This window comes from Oenanthe melanoleuca, chromosome 10, assembly GCF_029582105.1.
Source record: "Oenanthe melanoleuca isolate GR-GAL-2019-014 chromosome 10, OMel1.0, whole genome shotgun sequence".
NCBI lineage: Eukaryota > Metazoa > Chordata > Aves > Passeriformes > Muscicapidae > Oenanthe > Oenanthe melanoleuca.
Genome location: NC_079344.1, coordinates 15,732,076 through 15,750,925, shown reverse-complemented (window position 1 = coordinate 15,750,925; position 18,850 = coordinate 15,732,076). Strand labels below are relative to the sequence as shown.

The window sequence follows — 18,850 nt, the reverse complement described above, 5'->3', positions numbered from 1 at the left end:
TCAGTTGGTACCAAAGGAGAAGAAATTGGAGTGGGGAAGGAGTTTGATTTCTACCTTGAATTAATTATTATTTACCTTTCAGTTTCTGATAACTGATGGAAAGCAAATGCAGGCAATGAATTACTGATTTAAAGTCAGGCTGCCTTTCTGTCTGTAATTAATGTAGCACAGAGCCAGGCTGTTGATGCTCTCCTGAAGTTAACAAACTGAGCACAGAACTGTGTTTAGATTTAAGCCCTCTGAAGATTTGCATTTCCTGGAGCAGGTTTGCCCTGCTCCTGCTTTGCCCACACCTGCCCATCAGAAAGGAGCTTTCCTTTAGCCCCATTGGCTCAGCCTTGCCCTGTACCAAAGGTGCAGAGGATGAAGACGAAGGGTAAATGACAACCTGGAAATACAGTGCAGAAAACATTTATCCCTTGTGCTTTGGCATTATTGCAGTGCTGCCCAGTGCCACAGCTAAAGGCATTTTTGGGAGGGATTTGTGTTAAAGGACTACCAGTTTGTGGAGCCTCACCCTTGGGTTGTTCCCATCCTTGTCCATACTGTGCCCAGGGAATGGTCTGTTCTGCTCTCCCACAGCTCTGACTGTTTGAACATTGGGACTTTTGGCAGCTCAGCCCCCACTTTTTCTCCATGGAGAAGCAGTGCCCAGGACAAGGATAGGCAGTGGCTTTTCCATAAATACATCCTTTCCTCCTCAGCCCTCTGGATTTCCAGACTAAGCTTTTGCATTGTTGCTGTGGGTCTTTGGAAAAGCCCACAGGTAAAAAATGGTCACTCCTTGACTTAAAGCCATTTCATGCAGAACATTAGCATTAAATCATGTTAATTAACATTAATATGACTTACATGGCTTAAGACCTATCTTTGGGTTTAGCAGTGCTCTAGGAATAATTTAAAAGATGAGCTATTGCTCCCATTGGGATTTTGACTTGAATCCACTAAAGGCAATGGGTGTCCTTGAAGTGGCTAAGAAGGCTTTGGGTCAGGAGGTAATTTCTGAGCACTTTTCCTGGCTCTTCATTTTGCTTTGTGATGACTTCTTTATGCTGGGCTGTATATCAGGGCCCTGCAGAGCAAACCTCTTAACATCCTTTTGCTGTTCTGGACCCTGAGGCAATGAGCCATGTGTTTTTTTTGATGATCATATGAAGATCCAATTTATTTTTAGGGCAATCTTGTTGCCAGGAATAATTTCTAGGACTTCTGATTTGAATGGTGAATTATGTGTCCATGTAAATGCCTGAAATGGATATTTAAAAATACTTTTTCCTGACTTCATGTTTTACAGATTAACACCCTTAATGTTGTTACCAAAAAAAAGCAACTTTATTTTCTATCTATTTTAAATTTTTGACTTATATAATTAAAGACTTGTAGGCCAACACAACTTTGGTTTTAAAGCACCAAGCAGGTGTAAGTCAGTACATTTAATAGATGGACAGGAAGGTGATGAAGAGACCACACCCAGTGAATTTTGTACAACCTCTTTCCAGCTTCAATGCAAAGATTTTTATTTCATGTCCAGTATTCTGTATAATGTGCCCCAATGCACTGACCTCTGTAATTCTCAGTGGTTCCCCATCCAAGGCAAGAGGAGTGCATTGATTTTCCTTCCATCATGCAATAAGCACGAGTCTCACATCCAGCCCATATTGACACCTGTAAACCCCATTTAAATAAATCAAAGGGGGCATTTGGGTATTCTCCCACTTGCCTGTAGGTTGATGGAAGAATAGATTGCTTTAATACCTCAGTGATTTATTTGTCAGTACAGACAGCCTGTCATAAAAATAATCAGTATCAGAAATGTTCTTTGGAAGAATCATTGGGACCATCAATATCTTGGGTGGCTTAATCATCAAATTCATTGCTTTTATTAGGTTTAAATGTATAAATTCCTTTTAGAATGGATTTGAACTTTCAAGGCATTTTACTGTTTAGTTGATTGCTTTTTCAAGTATTTCAGTTTCTGAATAGCTCCACAGTATTTGGATTTGCACAAAAGTAAGGAGGAAAAGGCCTAAGAGGATATTTTCTTCAAAATTGTCTTTAATCGCTCTACTTTCTTCCCTTTATCTAGATACAACAATGGGGGCACACGTGCTGTTCCAGTGGATTCTGAGAGGACTTATTCTGACTTTTCTGCTCAAAACTACTTTGTCCCTAAATCCAGATGATCCAAATGTTTGTAGCCACTGGGAAAGGTAATGTGTGACCTGCCAATTTTTATTTTTTTACCATCCATTTCAGATTTTCACATTTAGAAGGCAAGCTGAGAGCTATAGTTTGCTAAATACCACCACGCCTCAGAAAAGAGCACAGATTTGCTTTGCAGAAATAGTACTTCTGAGTGCCTTGGAGGGTTTGGATCATTCCAAGGAATTGGTTCTAAGGCTGCAGCTATTGAGCACATCCCCCCTGTGCCCTTCGGGAAGCTCCCCCAGAGTCTGAGCAACAGGAGTGCACTGAAGTGTTCACATTTATCATGGGGAGACTCAGAGAAATGCTAGCCTTGTTCTGTTCTGCTTTTTTTCTGCTTGTTGTCCAGCAAGAAAGTTTGAAGCCCATCCTGCTGCAACATCCAGGCTGTTTTTGTCTGGACTGAACTTTGGGGCTCTTCCTGCCAAATTCGTGTCAGCATCAAAGACTGAACGAAAGCACTGAACATTAAAGGCCCTGGGATTTCTTGTTCTCTCTATTGTTCCAGTGTTCTGGTCCTAAAAGTGGATCTGAGCAGGCCAGTTCCTGTGAGCACAGAGAAACCCACAGCCTTTGATGGGGTTCACACTCATGCAGGGGCTGTTTGCAGAGGCTAAAGGTCTTGTACTTCTCAGTTTAACTTGCTAAATTTCCAGTTCTGCTCTCTGGTTCAATTCCACACGAATCTGAATTGCTGTACACTTCAGCAAAATACACCCCTTAACAAAGGTAAAAATAGAATCATATTTAATGACTATGTTTTGAGGTCTTAATTACAGAATTAACTCTTTGTAGATAATGCAAGGGCAAAGCAAAGACTGTACAGGAAAAGGATTTTTGCAGTCTGCGTGCTGCAAGTGCATTCAGAGCACAGGAATAAAATATTGATTTTGTCTGAAGAAAGTCAGCAACCTAGAGACCCAATCAAGGAGAAACAAAAATTAAATACCAAAATTGATTGGTTGTACTGACCAAGATGACTTTGTTAGTTAGATGTTAATAAATCAAAGGGAAAAGATTGTTAGGGCCTATTGGTGGATAATAAACGGGATCGTAAAATAATAATTGAGATTTGCAAGTGTTACTGTCTTACATTAATAATGAGCAATGTAAATATTTTATATTTTGGCATTAGCAGAAGTAAAAACATTATTGTCAAACCCAGCAAACAGTGACAGAGGGCAAAGCAGCATCCAGGGGAACCTTGGCTTGTCTAGAAGGAACACGACAAGCAGGGCAGGAACAGCCCAGTCTTCGATTTCAAGCCAGTCAGCCCCTCCAAGCAAATACCTTGGTATTACCTTGTGGGTGCAATTTCCCAGGGCTTAACCACATCTGCAGTCCTGCTGATGAGAGGGAAATCAGCTACAGAATTAAGACAATCGATATAATGAGTGACCTAGAGGATCTAACTCCTGGGTCTTGAACTGCCTAGGGTGATTTGTGCATTGTTCTCCAAAGTTATTGTAGATCTGATAAAATGGGGCCTGTGTCCAGATCAGAATCTGAGAGAGGAGTCCCTTGAGCAGTGCACACACCTGCTATGACTGACCCCAGCATGAGTTTTGGGTTCCTGTATCACATGAGGGGCCCAAACAATAATGAACATAGAACATCTTGCATGGCCAAGTGGTGTTTTGGGAAGATTGCTCAGTTCTTGCTATTGTTGGAGCTCTGTGATTTCTCATCAAATTTCCCAGGTTTTGTCCATATCCAATCACTCTTTCACCTTCTAAATTTCCATGAATTTTAGTAATATTTGGTTTTTTTTCCTAAAAGAGAATGGTTTATTGCTCACAGTGATATCCCTATGCCTACACCAGTCATGAAGCATTTCCAAACTTTTCAGGAAGGGGTCTAGCTGAAGGAAGCCCTTTTCTGCTTTTTGCTAATACCCAAAGATTCTAAGATTCTTGATGCAAATATGTTTCATACTGGAGTTCCATGAGCAGCAGATACAGGGAACTGCAGCTTTTCATTTTCAGCCTCTCACCTCCTTCCTTGTCCACTGGCAGCTACGCCGTGACCGTGCAGGAATCCTATGCTCATCCCTTTGACCAGATCTATTACACACGATGCACAGACATCCTCAACTGGTTCAAGTGCACCAGGCACAGGTAAGAGCTAATCCTCTAAACCTGAGCTTCCTTCTGCCTTTTCATCTCCTCATACCCCTCTTGTTTATCCAAATATTTGTGGTGCTCCAATACAGATGTGTACACAAAGATGTGTTTTAGGACAGGGTGCTTGGAATTCCAGGGCATTGAATAGAAACACAGAAATTTTTGCCTGAAGTTTGAGTGAGATAAGTGATATTCAGTCCCTCATGGGGCCATCCAGGAGAATGTATCATTCCATTGACCCTGCCATGGGATTGGAAGTGTTTATTCCCTAACCAGACACAACCAACTCTCTTTTCCATGTGATGGGTGCATATCCATGCATCACCTAAATTGTGAATAATCAGGCATTTGAGGTTTAGTGATAAACATAGATCTATCTAGTGATAGACATGGATCTGTGTTAGAATTAGTGCACCCAAATCTGCACTGAAGATCAGGTAAAATGAAGGTGGGTCTATTTCTAGTACTGAATGAAAACTTGTACCAAAGAGTTAAATTTTCCTAGGCTGCAGGAGCTTGCTGTTATATTCATTCTGCTTCCAAAGTATCATAATAAATATCCACTAATATTCACAATATTTCAAGGAGGTTTTAGAAGCCAATTTGTATCTCAGCTCTCATGCATTCAGTTGCAAGTTGACTGTTCAGCACCATCCCAGTGGGACAGTGGCACTTGGTTTTCAGCTCCTGCGTTACAATGTTTTGAAGTGAGCAGAGCTGCAGAGCTTTCTGGAATATTCTATAGATTGGAATGCAGCAGAGTAAATTCGATCAGTTTATCTAACATGAGGGACAATAGATTTTGTTCAATTGAGGTAATTTCCATAAACTAGCAAAGCTGTTTTGAACTGTTTGCTGTTAAATATGCAGTTAAATATTACCTTTCTAATGTGGTATCCTTGCTAATGCTATGAATAAATGTAGGAATGCTACAGAATGCTAAACACTTTTAATTTCTGTGGACTACAGTATTGTGGTGGGGAAAACAGGCTTTAAATACTGAACTGGGACTATGATGACACTTTGCAAGTATGAGTGCCTTGGAAGGGTTAGTCAGCAGGAGCAAGTCACTTGGGGTTAACTTCTCAAGTTGTGTATTGAGAGCAGGTGCCACTGTGGTAAGGTTTTGTGTAGCAGCTGACACAGTGGTCTCTGCAGAGGTCTCTGTTCCTTCCACTGATGAGAGCTGACCTTGCTGATGTGTAAAAATAAATCATTTATTCTTCAAGAAACTCCTTGCCCTTGCAGCAGGACTGGGAAAATGTTTTAAGACAGCAGCTGCCCCAGGAAGAGCTCCAGTGCCTGTCACGAGCACTGTGTTTGTAACACAAGTCATATTTCAAACTTCAAAACGAATATTGATTCCTTCCTTATTGCGGCTTTTATTATCAAAAACCTTTCATGCATTTAAAAATAATTATTGAATGCTATCCTTGCTATAATTTAACAGAAATATTATTGCAGCAGGAGGCATTGATTTGCAATGGTTTTGTGTCTCGTGGTGCAGGATCAGCTACAAGACCGCGTACCGCAGGGGGCTGCGCACGATGTACCGGCGGCGCTCCCAGTGCTGCCCCGGCTACTACGAGAGCGGGGACTACTGCATCCGTAGGTACTCGTGCCACCTGGCACAGCTCAAGGGGGGTTTGGAGCGGCTGGAGAGAAATTTAAGATGTGTTGCATTAGGGTTGGTTTTCAGAGCTTTCAGCTGGCGCTGATCACAGGCAGAATTGCGGGTACAGAATATTTTGGGGTGTTTCAGGTGTGTGCATCTTGAGTAAGTAGGGAAAATTTGGCTGAAGTCTTTGGGGAGGGAGTTAATGAAGTTCCTCGGTGCCTTCTTGAATCAGAGCTTACTTTGGGGAGTAATTAATGCAAGTATACACCAATGATAAGGAATTAGGGGAACTGAGAACACTCAGGAATAAACTACCACGTAATTTAAGCAGCAGTGTAAAGTTTCTGCCTCTTACCTTTGAAAGTTCTTACTTCAAGAGTTAAATGAGTTAAAATCTCATTTTTTTCCACGATGGTTCCTGTCAACAATTTAACTTTTTAAAGCTTCTCAAATGTCAGAAGAACTTTCTCCCAACTGCACTGTATAAATAAATATGGAATTCTGGAGTGTTTTAGATCAATGTGAGGGGGGACAAAAATCAAAATGGATCTTTCAGCAATGCCCAAGAGTTTTGTTAATTAAAAATACCCTGTATATTAGTGTCATATGTTTTCAGTATTGCAGCTGTGTCCTGCATGTGCTCAAAAGGAGAGTGGAGATGGGATCTCTTTTCTAGCTCTTGTGTCATAGATTATGACACAAGAAAAACACAAAGAGGTTTTGATCAGCATGAGATCCAAATTTTTTTAACAGGTTTATAATGCCATGGAATAAATATGAAAGTTATACAATTATCCAGCTAACTTCAAATGTCTTAGCACTGTGCTTTACAGCCATTTCTTTTTAGCTCTGTTGATGTTTTTATCTGAGTTCCTGTGTTAGACTCCATTGTAATACTTGAGCGGTTGAAAACTATGAATGGACCCTGATCTCATTTTCAATGGCCTTTATGCCAAACAGTTACATTAAAGGAATTTGGACTGTAAAAAATCACCAGCCCTTTGAGATAAGGCATTATAATTATTTTACAGAAAGTGTAATAATTTGATCTTTTGAAGTGCAAAATGCTGTTAGTCAAGACCTGAAAAACATTTATTGCAACCTATTGTCTTTGCTGGAATTCTTCCTATGGTAAGTATGTCCCTACCTTCAAATATCTCAGGTGTCAATACCATGTCAGCAATTGTTCCACATACTTTTTATTACAGTCCTGAATTTCATGACTCAGAATCCTGTCTGGCACAGAGCATATTTATTATCACTTTTCTCCCTGCAATCTATTGATTTTTTTATTTTTAATTTTTTTTTAATTGCCATACTGTCACAACAATAAATCTCTCCAGACTTTCTGATTCTTTTAGGGTATTACCATTTGTTTTGAAGTACTATTTTTTTCTTAGTATTATTGTTCGGCTGCTGCCAGGCAAATTTTATCTTTCTGTGGTGGAGAAAGAGCAGCATACACTGAAATGTTGCTAATGCAGAGCAGGCAGCAGGTATCTGGTCAGACCAAGAGCCCTGTGTTTGACACAGAGCAGATAATAGTTGCACTCTCTTGCTGTTTACATGTGCAGGAGTCAGGTTCTTGGATTTCATTATCAGCCTGGTGTGTGCTCAGGGGCATCTGCTCTCCGTCCTTCCCGGAGATCAGAGCAGCAACAGCAGCCGAGAGGGAAATGATGTCAGGGAAGAACTTCTCCATCATGATGGATTCCAGATGCTTGGACTTATTATTTTGCTACTACAAGTAGCCACACAGCAAAAAAAACCCAACCAAACAAACAAAAACACAAACCCAAAACCAAACAGAAAACCTCCTTGAAATTCTCTGAGCCCTCAAGGAACAGTTTGGAGGCACAATATTTTGCTAATGGGATCCTTTTCGTGTCACTCCTTTTGTTTGTAACACATCAAGCCCTGATCCCATTTGTTTTGTTTTGTTTTGTTCTTTTTTTCCCACAATATATTCCTGTGCCAACAAGCAAATTCTCTCATTCATCATTCTTTGCAGTCAGCAGTGAATTCCATTTTCATTCCTGGAAGCACTTCTCTACTTTTGCCTTTTTCCATCCCATTTCTTACTTCTCTTTAAACTGGTATTTTTTTTTTGCACCTTCCTAACAAGGTTGTCCAGTACTCCTGTCCCACGTTCCTCTAGACCCATTCAGTGCTACTCCTCTAAAGACAGCTTCCCCAGGAGTGGTCAGAACACAAAATTCCACTTTCTTGAGCTGTCCCTGGCAGGAAGGGAGGGAAGCTCCAGCCCTGCAGAGAGGGCTCTCCCTGCTCAGCCAGCCCTTTAAAATCCATTCCATTAGCAATCATGGAAGCCACTACAGCATGGGGAGGAGGGATACATCCTGCAGTGAGTCTGATGATCAAAAGAAAGTTTGATTAAAAAACAGTGTGTAGATTAAAGGCTAATTGGTTCTTCTTTCATTAATAGCAGTCTTTGTTTCTTGCAAAAGTTAAATAGCTTTGTAATTAACAGTGACATGTTTAGACTAGAGAGGGCTGAGTTTAAATCTCTGTTAATGACTGTTTCTTGGATTTTAAAGCAGAAGTGAAGGCTTTCAGCTACTGTTTTGATCTTTTCCCTTCTCATTTACTAACTTTTAAAAGGATGTCAGATATATGGTTTTATCTTTGTCCTCCTGTTGGGGCTTACTAAATAGATCAAGTCTAATAAAATCTACCCTCAGTTCTAACTAGCGTTGATCCAGAGCTTCTTGCTCTGCCACTTCTCTGGTGTCTTCTTTGCCTTTTTGCCATCTGTATGTGCTGCTGCCCCATAAAATGGGGAATTCAGGCACCAACTCCAATAATTTAACTGGTTGCCTGCTAAATTATACAACTAGCCAGCTCATTAATACTTAGGCTAAACAGTTGTGGAGTATGAAATTGTCTTTGTGCCTCCAAAGGGCTTGAAATATTTTGGGGTTGCAGTGGTGTTCAAAAAATCCTCCCTGAAAAATGCTGCAAATGCACATCTGCATTTTTTTTCCCTTCACTGATATCTTAGAAATGTTGTTACCATTGTGGGAGCTTTGCAAAACGATTCCCCTTTTCTGAATGTTCTTACACTTGACAGAGTTTTTCCCTGAGCTGTCCCTGAAAACAAACAGCACAGTCTGGGCAGTAAATCAGAGCAGCTATGATTTACTGTACTTTGTATGCTAAGGTAAGCTTTTGGCAGAGCAAATGCATAAACTGCAGAAAATCTTTTTTTAAACAACCACAGGGTTCAACTGTCCTCCAAGGTTTTTGTAAGGATGTTTTAAAATTATATTGCCTAGATTAGTATCTGTGCTAGATAAAGCAGCTCTGAATACTTTGCTGCTCAAAAAAAAAAAAAGAGAAAAAGAATATTACATGGCTCTTTTGTGCTCTTTAGCCTGTGAGGAGATGGTAATTGAATAGTTCTCTTTAAGAATATGTCAGGTGGAAAGATGCCCTGTGTGCTAAATGGATGCATTTTTGTCTGAGAGACCAATGCTTTGTTCAGTCTGTCCATTTTAATCTTATTCTTGCACAACAGATTTGTACAGAGGAGACCCATCTTGTGGGGAACAAAGGGTCAGAGACCTGACATCAGAGGGAAGGCAGATGGGACTCTGAGCAGCAGCTACTGCCAGCTGACTTCTGGGCAGAAAAGCACCAACCATGAAACAAAAATTTGGGTATTCACCTTTTCTCCACAGATTCAGTTGAGCTTTTAAGTGTTTTCTTCACTCTCCTACCTTATACTCTTTTTCTAATGTCTAAATCTATGCAATGTGACAGGATGTAATAATGACAGGATTAGTGATTTAACAATCTGATTTGCTGCCATTTATCTGTCTTTCAAACCTGCCAAAATTCAGTACAGTTATGGATGGACCATTTCATGGTGCTTTCCTTTCTTGGCCAAGATATTATTGATCTCAGATTGTTTTTCAACATTCAGCTTTCCACATTACAATTGTCACAAGCATCAGCAGGGCTCCCTGGCTTTGACAAATTTTGTTCTACAGAAATTGTTGGTCTCACTGGCTGAGTCTCAGTTTTTACCTACAGTGGTATTTCCCTCGGGCCAGAGTTTGGGGACATTATTGTGTTTACAGCTATTTATTTACCCAGCTTTTCAACTCACCTTTGTTTGATGGCTTTAATGAATTTCAAAAACAAATGAGGAACGTTCTTTTAATAGCTAACTTGGGGAAATTATGCAAATACAAGACCTGATTGTTTTCAGGAGTTTAAATAATGTTTCATAAATTCTGTAATTGCAATAGCCACGCCAACTTCCTGGTGTGATGTGTGCATTTATAGTGCAGCCATATGAACATTTCCACCTCAGGACTGCATTCCCATTTACAGGGCTCTGTGTCTAGTGCAGTTTTTGTATTCTTTGACAAGGCTGCCTTATTGGAGCCATATGGTTGGATTGTTAAACATCTGTAGCATAGGAGTAACAATTCCAGAGCTTCCTGCCATCTGGATGAATTACAATCCCTGCAATTCCACGCATATGTTCCAGCAGCACACCGACACCACAGTCGAGTGTGCTCATGATGAGAAGAAAAAGAATGGCTTGTGTGATCAGTGCAAAAGTTGGACACTCCTAGAAAACGTTGAATCAGCGGCTTAAACTTCCTGAATATTCATAATGTTTGTTCATACATCAGATTTGTTGATTTTTTTTCACTTTTTAAGGCAGTAGCTCATTACCATTTTAGAAGAAATGTTGCCCCCCCTTCTCACCTCAATTTTAAATTCCTTGTGGTGAGCATTCCTGTAACTTGAAAATATATTGTTTGAAAGCTGCTGGACTTTTAAAATACATTTTTCTTATCTTTATAGACACACATTAAAGCCAGTGCTGGTGCTTTCTGTGAGAGCCTTACTGTTACATTATTCAAGTACAGGGTTCTGTACATCAATAATGCAACCTAAATTAGGGGAAATGCTATAGCAGGACATAGATACTTCCTATCAGGGGACATTCTTTTTCTCTGTCTGATTTGGATGTGTGACAGCGAGAAAATGGTGTGGAAGGCCTTTCTGCATATAGTTATTAATTATAGAATTGAAATGACAGTAGGAGACATTTGAAATTTCTCCCTTTATATGCATTGGAGATGACTCCATACATCTTTTTCCAGTGAAGAACATAGGGAAAAAGATTTGAATCCTTTGTTCCCATCTGAAGGGCAACTGAGAAGAAATGGGCCTGTGCTTGTTCTTGGGACACAGGAGTGTGAGGGCGAGGGACATCAGCCTAAAAGCAGCTCAGTTCAGCTGGTGACACAGATGAAGCCAGTGGGGAGGGTGTTTAGCCCAAAGACACTGGAGACACCCCCTGGATGGGAAGGTGGAAAGGTCACTTCTCGTCTCCCATCCATCATTTTATGTTTGCACTCAGCCTCTGGATGCTGAGGGATTTGCAAAGATGCTGGTGGGGAGCAGTAATGTAATAAGGGAAGGGCTTCTGGAAGCAGTGCAGGAGAAGGAGGAGAAACAAAATGTTCATATAAAGGAATGAAAATAGCAGAATGTTAAAAAGGAGGGAATGCTGAAGGTATATAATGTCTCAAGGGGCTTAATAAATATCAGAGGAAAAATTATGCAGGCATTATGGTTGGAAAAAGATTTAGACTGTTGCTAGTGTAGCAGAAAAAGCTTTTCTGGCTCTTTTTGGCAGTCTCTGTTGGATCAGTATAAAAGCACTCTGGGATTGCAGACACAGAAGGAGGCATTGGATCCAGACCTCCTCATGGTGCTCATGCTAATGGCCTGGATGGCTGGGAGCTTCAGCAGGAGCAGAAAAAAGCACAAGAACCATAGATGTGATTCATTGTTGAGTTCAAAGAAAGAGCCATACAAAGTTTAGTCCGTTAATTTGCCCGCTTTTAGCAAAGTCAGGCTGGTCCCCAGCTGCTCTAAATCAGCACAGATCCAGCTGGATGTGTCTGGAAGCCCTTTCAAACCCTGCTGCTGCTGGGACGCACCTCAGAGTGGTTCATGGCAGTCTGCACTGATCCTGCATGGCCTGGAGGCACCAGGGCTATTCCATAATGGTTTGTATCACAACCCTCCCCATGTGCTGGGGTCCATTCACTTGCACAGAATAAAAACAGAGTCCTGTGCATCCCAGGGTTGAATGAGGGTGTGGGCATTCAGAGCATTTGATGTTTATGGAATTATGAAGGCACAAAATTCCAGAAGATTTTCCCCCCCAAAACAGTTTGCAGTTCATGAGTAGTCCAGGCATGTGGTGAGCCAAGTTAACTCATGGAAATCAATAGGGTCAGAAAAAGACAAATGTGTGAAATGGAACAGGTTTGAAATTGAAATTGGAATCATAGAATGGTTTGGGTTGGAAAATACCTTAAAGGTCAGCTTGTTCCAACCCACAAGTTGTTTTCTTGATCTCTCCTTTACATCCTTCTTCCATTAGTAGATTTCTCTTTTGCTCTGGTGAACTTTTAAAGCCTAGGAGAAAAAGAAGGAAAAGTAGAGAGAGGAAAAGAAGTTACCTAAATCTAGATGGCTTTTAAAAAGAGCTCCTGATGTAGATACAAAATCTGAGATAGCATCTCTTTCTTCTTCCAATCTGTATTCCTCTGGGTGTGACCTTTCTTGAGCAGCTTTCCCCACAAGAAATCTGGATGTCTGAGAAGCCACCAGTCAGATGTGGGGAACCATTACCAGGCAGATTCCTTCTTGCCTACAAAAAAACCTACTGCAACCTCCTGCAGGTGTCAGTGTCAGGAGCCCCTTTCTCCCTTCTAGGCATTTTATAGACTGAAAATGTAAATAAAACTGAATCACTGATGCTGCAAGAATGGCTGAAGTGCTACAATGGAATGATAACGTGATTAAATGAATAACACATGATAACACACAATAACATGTGACAATACATTACTAACACATTCTGACATATTCTGACATGTGATAACATGAATAATATATGATAACACACAATAACTTGTGATAACACATAATAACACATGGTAACATAGCAGGGGTTTGGTTTAACCCAGTTCCTCCTCCCTCACTAATCCCTGCAGATGCTCCCATTCCCTTTATCCAATGGGATAGGAGAAGAGGAAAAAAAGAGTCAAAGAAAGAACTTGTGGATTGAGACAAAACAAATGTGAATGATCCTGAGGAGCAGAGAAAGCCTCAGTGCTGTGCCAGCACAGTTCAGCAGTAGCTGAAAGGTCAGCATGGTCAGCGTTGGTTTGGTCACCAACCCAAACCACAGCATAATCCAGGCTGAGAGGAGTTAACCCCATCCCAGCCAGCCATGCTGCAGATGATAAAACACTCATCAGTATGATCCTCAGGAAATCTCCTTGTGTTTTTTCTTTGTCTTTCCACCTCTTAGTTTCAGTAGTGGCAGGGGAGCACTTTGGGAGCTGGAGTGAACCACTCTTTTCAAGTGTTTTGGTCTCTGTTCAGAATGTTGGGAAGGACAAGCTGGTGCTGGCAGTTGTCTGGGCTTTGTGGGCCTTGCTCCTGCCACCCTCTGCTTTCACAGCCTTTTATAGCAACAGCCACGGATGCCCTAAATACAGCAACCTGGGCAAGCAGGAGGAGGCATTTGGCTACCTGGGTGCACTTACTTACAGCTCAGCTACTCCCCATCTCCTCTAGCACAGGAATGAGAGTGGCTGGAAGCATTTGGCAGATGGAATTTGGCCCAGAGCATACAGTGCTTTCAGCATCTTCCTGTGCACAATGTGCATTTCTTTTATGTGAACCTTTGGAACGCCTGTCTGTAATTATTCCATCCTTTTAGCAGTGCCTCTGAACAATACCAATGGCATTCACACAGGGAATACCACGTGAGCCTGACATAAGAAATACCATTCCAGGCACATGGTGTGATCCTGTGCAGGGCCAGGAGATGGAATTCAATGATCCTTGTGGGTCCTTTCCAGCTCTGAGCTTCTGTGATTGTATGATTCTATTAATCCATTTGTGTTTATTAATGTTGGTTTCTCAAATGCTGGGTAATTCCTGGGAATGGGTTTGCTGGAATTTAAAGAAGTTGTCAATCCTTTTGTCCCAAATTAACTTTGGGTTTTGTGCCATGTATTCCACATCTTAGAGTAGGATAAAGTAAAATATATTATTCCACGGATTTTTTGCAACTGCATCCATTTCTGATGGAGACTGTAAAAAAAAAAAAAAAAAAAAAAAATTAAGACTGTTACTCTGGAGCTTAATGCAAACTGACAGTGCTGTTATGGAAGAAGTCTTGAAAATTTGTAGAAAGCAATCACTTATGTTAAAATATAAAATACTTACAACTCTAAGCATAAATCATTTAGACCAAAGAGTAAAAATATTAAGATGTCAAATTGTGCAGAAAATCACTCTGAGACTTTGGAAAAGAAGTCATTTCTTCCTATTGAACCTACAGCCTTGCAGCAGGAGCCTGGGTATCAAACAGGGTGAGTGCTCCAATTTCCATCACCTCTGGTGAGAACTGTGGCTGTGCACCATTTCTGAGTGGTGTTAACATCCCACAGTAATCATGATCTACAGAGTGAGTTCATGGAACCCTGAAATGCTTTGGGTTGGAAGGGACCTTTAATCCCATCCCATTCCACTCCAGCCATGGGCAGGGACATCTTCCACTATCCCAGGTTGCTCCAAGCCCCAGTGTCCAGCCTGGCCTTGGACACTTTTAGGGATCCAAGGGCAGCCACAGCTTCTCTGGGCACCCTGTGTCAGGGACTCCCACCCTCACAGGGAGCAATTCCTTCCCAAAATCCCACCTATCCCTGCCCTCTGGCAGTTGAAGTTGCTGATAGTGAACTGAAATTCTTCATGGGAAGGAAACAAAAGAGTGTGGGAAGGCACAATGGGTAATAGGCGAGAACTAAAGGTGCCCAGAGCACACACTATGGAAATTTTATGTTTGCAATAGAGTCAGTTGGCAAATCAGTTTTCATTTCTGGTTCCCTAATAGTTCTGAGGGAAAGAAGATGATGTTGGCTGGAAAAGCATCTGTTAACACTCAATACTTAGTACAGGGAAGGGGAATAATCAGATGTCAAAAAGCTAATCAGAGACTGGGCTCTTCTAAGCAGCCATCCTTTAGAACCTGGTGTGCTTGGAACTGTGTCTACAGACATTCCCAGTTCCTCTCTCTGTCAGGATTACAGCATTCCCTTTCACATTGTGTGGTGTTGCACTTACTTTCCATTTTAATAGAGGGGTTTTAAGACTCTCAAGGGAGATTTTTCATGCGACTTCAGTCCATTGCAGATTTCATCACAAAACATTTTGGAATAGTTTATCTTAAGCTCAGTATTTCTAACACAGGTATTCACTTTTGGAAACCTCACTTTCTCTGATGCAGTAAGTCAAGAGGAAGTATTTAATCAATCTCCCTAACTCCAAACCTTTCCTTCTTTTTATCAAAATTTTTCCTTTCTGAATGCTATGATTTACTTTTATTACTGTGATGTCCAGAAATTCATGTGCAAAACTCGAAGATGGCCTTGCTTTATAGAGCTTACACTGTAAATATGTAAATTGAGTCAAATAAAGAAATACTTTTCTGATTTAAAATTAAAAAAATGTGTATGAAACATTAGAAGGAGACTGGTAAAGAAATGTGCTGTGCACAAGAGCTCTGCTGAAGCAGCTCTCTGGTACAGATCTTGGATCTGATGTCACCACACCTGCATTCATGGGTGTCATGTTTTGACAAATGTCCAGTTTAAGTAGAATTCCTTTTTAAAAGCATTGCTACAAACATCTAAAATTATCTTTTCACCAGCTACGTCCAGTGCTATGCCATATTTACCTTATTATAAATGCTAGCCGTCTTCAGTAGTTTCTGATAATGTAGAGAAAAGCTTTTGTTTCCAGCTCCCATCTTCTATCTCCAGGCCACACTGTGAATTCCAGGAACTGGAAAGTGCATTTTACTGTGTGTCATTAGTAGAAAGTTTCTCTGGACATTCAACATCCCAAAATTGGGCTTGGTCCTAAATTAGCTGAACTTCTGCAATCTGAAGTTGGTGACAGGAAGTTGAAACAACTGACTTGAGATGAGAATCAGCCTCTATCATTACATGAAAAGTTTCCTGTGTTGTCTTTTTTGCAGTTCTTTTTAGAAAGCTGCTGTGAAACACATTGCTGTGATTCCTTTTGAAATGTGAGAAAAGTGAAACGAGTCTGCATTTAAATATTCCATCCCCAGGACTGTTAGTGCAGCTTATACACGAGCATGATCTTCAAACAGAGCACAGTCTGTCCTTGATTTCAGCAGGGTCACCTTCACTTGCATTGTGGGCCTTGGTTTGAAATAAAATCTGAAATATGTTGGCCCTCTGGGGCCTGGGCCTGGCCTCAAGGACAGGTTTGCCTTTAGAAATTTGTCCATATTCATCCTGTTTTGGTGAGAAACAAAGAAAGGATTGTCGCTAGATTGACTTGATAAATTTTGGAAAAAGAATGAAGAAAGATTTTCTTTGAAACATTGATAGTTTATTCAATTTGCTACAGGACCAGAAGTTTCCTGGGAACATCTGTGTAATTTGGTTTTATTAAGTGTTGCATTGCCTAGCAAAGACAGCCAGAAGTGTCATGCAGTCCAGATGCCTTCATCCATCTACTTTTGATCTTTTAGGAACAACATTTTGATGCCTCCATCCTCACTGTAACACACAGCACACACTCTGTACCTATGAAAATCAATCAGCAGTGGAGCTGTGTCATTTGCTGTCAGAAAATAGAATTTTCTTGGCATGTGACCCACAATTCAGGGCAAGTCAGTAATCAGAGAGCTACGGACATGTAGCAAGGCTACCAGATTTAAAAATAAATACATCACAGGCTGATGGAATTTGTACACAAAGAAATTCACTCAATGCCCTGAGTGGGTAACCTGTAGCAAAATATTCAAGTGCTGTGATTTTGAGGTGATTTCCAGATATAAATGTTTCCAATTATAAATGTGTGAGGGCTTTTTTCTGATAATGGCTCATTTTCTTTGACATTTTCCCATGTGCTTCCTGTCTCGCTGTTTAAATCAAACAGCTCCTCACACAGTGTTGGAACCTGTAGATCCCTGGTCTCTTGGATTGCTACAGTCACAGCAGGAACGCAGAGGTGGCTGTGGCATGAAGCAAAGCAGTGGTACTGTACTGATGGAGTTTCTGTGGTGAGGCTGGAAATATCCCCCAGCTGTTGAGTTTCATCTGGCATTTCCTTCTCACCTTCCTTACCTGCAGGACACTGTGTGTTCCTCCAGTCTTTCTATGATGGAAATGTTTGTGATTTACCACTTTTAGCTAATTTGCAGCTCTGTATTTCACAACAGGCAGCTCGTTTTCCATTCCAGCACAACTCCCAGGAGAGCTCAAACTGCAGGCAAAGTTACCCAGGAGTGGAGAACGGGCATTTCTGCTTCTGTGCTGGGTGTGGTTTGGTGCCCCCTGCCCTCACAGGTTGTTTGATAGACCAGGTTATGCTTTACCTCTGATAGGTTTGGCTGCTGCTCCACAGATTGGCAGGAAAGCTGGAAGGACCAGGGATCTTTGGTACAAGCTCCTCCTCTATTCCCAGCCTGTCAAGAATTTAATTTCCTCAGGCAACAACAAAGAAATCCCATGAAACTAAGAACGGAATGACTGGGGGAAACTTCCGGTGTTTTTGGCACTTCTGTCCTCAAAAAACCTGGAACTTCCTGCAGACAAAGCCTATTTGACTGCATTTGGTTTTGTTGGAGTGAGGTCTCCTAGGCTGTGTACAGAGAGAATAAAGGACCATGCCAAGAGTAAATGTTAATATTTCTGCCTTGCTTAGAAAATGATAGTGCTGCTCTTTCTGAGGGTGCCATACAGAGCACAATTTGCAGACAAATTAAGTTTGTTGGTTGGATGAATCAAGTTCCAGTGGAAAATTAACAAGTGAAAATATATTTCCTACAAATTGCTGTGAAGAGTTGGTCAATTTACCACAATGGAAGCAGTAGACAGAGGGCACAGGAGAGGAAAAGCTTTCCAGGGTCACAGATCCTGCTCTGCTGATTCAGGTTCTCCCTTAACCTCATTAACAGTTGGAACTAGTGCTAATGATTGTTTTGAACCCTGAGTGAGGCAATGGGAAATCATTTACCAGAAAATGTTAAATGCTGAAATTGTCCCACAGAATAATATTGTATTAGAACATTGATCAGCAGAATTGATCTCACTGTAACCCTTTCCTCTCAACATGGCAGAACACAATGATTATTTCTACTTGAAGCAATGACAGAAAATTATAAGATTGGTTGCAGGCCTCAAAGGATCAGCAACCATCAATATTTAGCTGATCCCTGATGAGTTCTCTCTGGGCTCCAGTTCACTTTCTGTGGAGGCAATGAGAAAGACTGAGCCTTAAAACTGTGTCTTGGTTTGAAAGCCTGGTGTCTGCCAAGCAAGGCAGGAACTTCCCTTGGAACAGAGAACCTGACCCCTTTCACTCGGAATTATTATAACTTTGAAATTACAGGGCTTTCAGGCAAAGATCTGGGAAAAGAAATAACAGTGGTTTCTGAGTGTGTATAACAAGGCAAACAAATAGAAAACAGGACACTAAAAGAGACCAGGAACCCAGGGACCCTTCTCAGCCCTGCGGTGCAGTTCCACTCACAGCCGCAGGGGGCGCTGCTGGCTCCCGGCCGGGCAGGGCTGCGTGGAGTCCCCCGAGCCAGCAGGGGGCGCTGTGGCGCGGGGGCTCGGCCGCGTTTCTCCCTCACGCGGTGATGGCGAAAGACGCTGCAGCAGGAACCTCAGAGCTGTGCCTGGGAGGGCAGGGATAGCAGAGCCCAGAGCAGCAAAGGAAATGTAGCAGAAACTCTGCTGTAACAGGAACTGTGGGGTGTCCAGCAGGCAGCGTAGTGGCAGAGAAA

The 18,850-nt window shown here is 41.5% G+C and overlaps 1 protein-coding gene across 4 annotated transcripts in view; it reads left to right on the top strand.

The window, feature by feature from the left end:
* MEGF11 (multiple EGF like domains 11) overlaps nt 1-18,850 on the top strand; it is a 251,127-nt gene that overhangs the window by 58,501 nt on the left and 173,776 nt on the right. For all 4 annotated transcript variants that reach the window (XM_056500297.1, XM_056500296.1, XM_056500299.1 and 1 more), the window contains exons 3-5: nt 2,087-2,210; nt 4,221-4,322; nt 5,836-5,936. In XM_056500297.1, coding sequence (XP_056356272.1) covers nt 2,095-2,210; nt 4,221-4,322; nt 5,836-5,936 — 319 coding nt within the window. In that variant the 5' untranslated portion in view covers nt 2,087-2,094. The remainder of the gene's footprint in view (nt 1-2,086; nt 2,211-4,220; nt 4,323-5,835; nt 5,937-18,850) is intronic.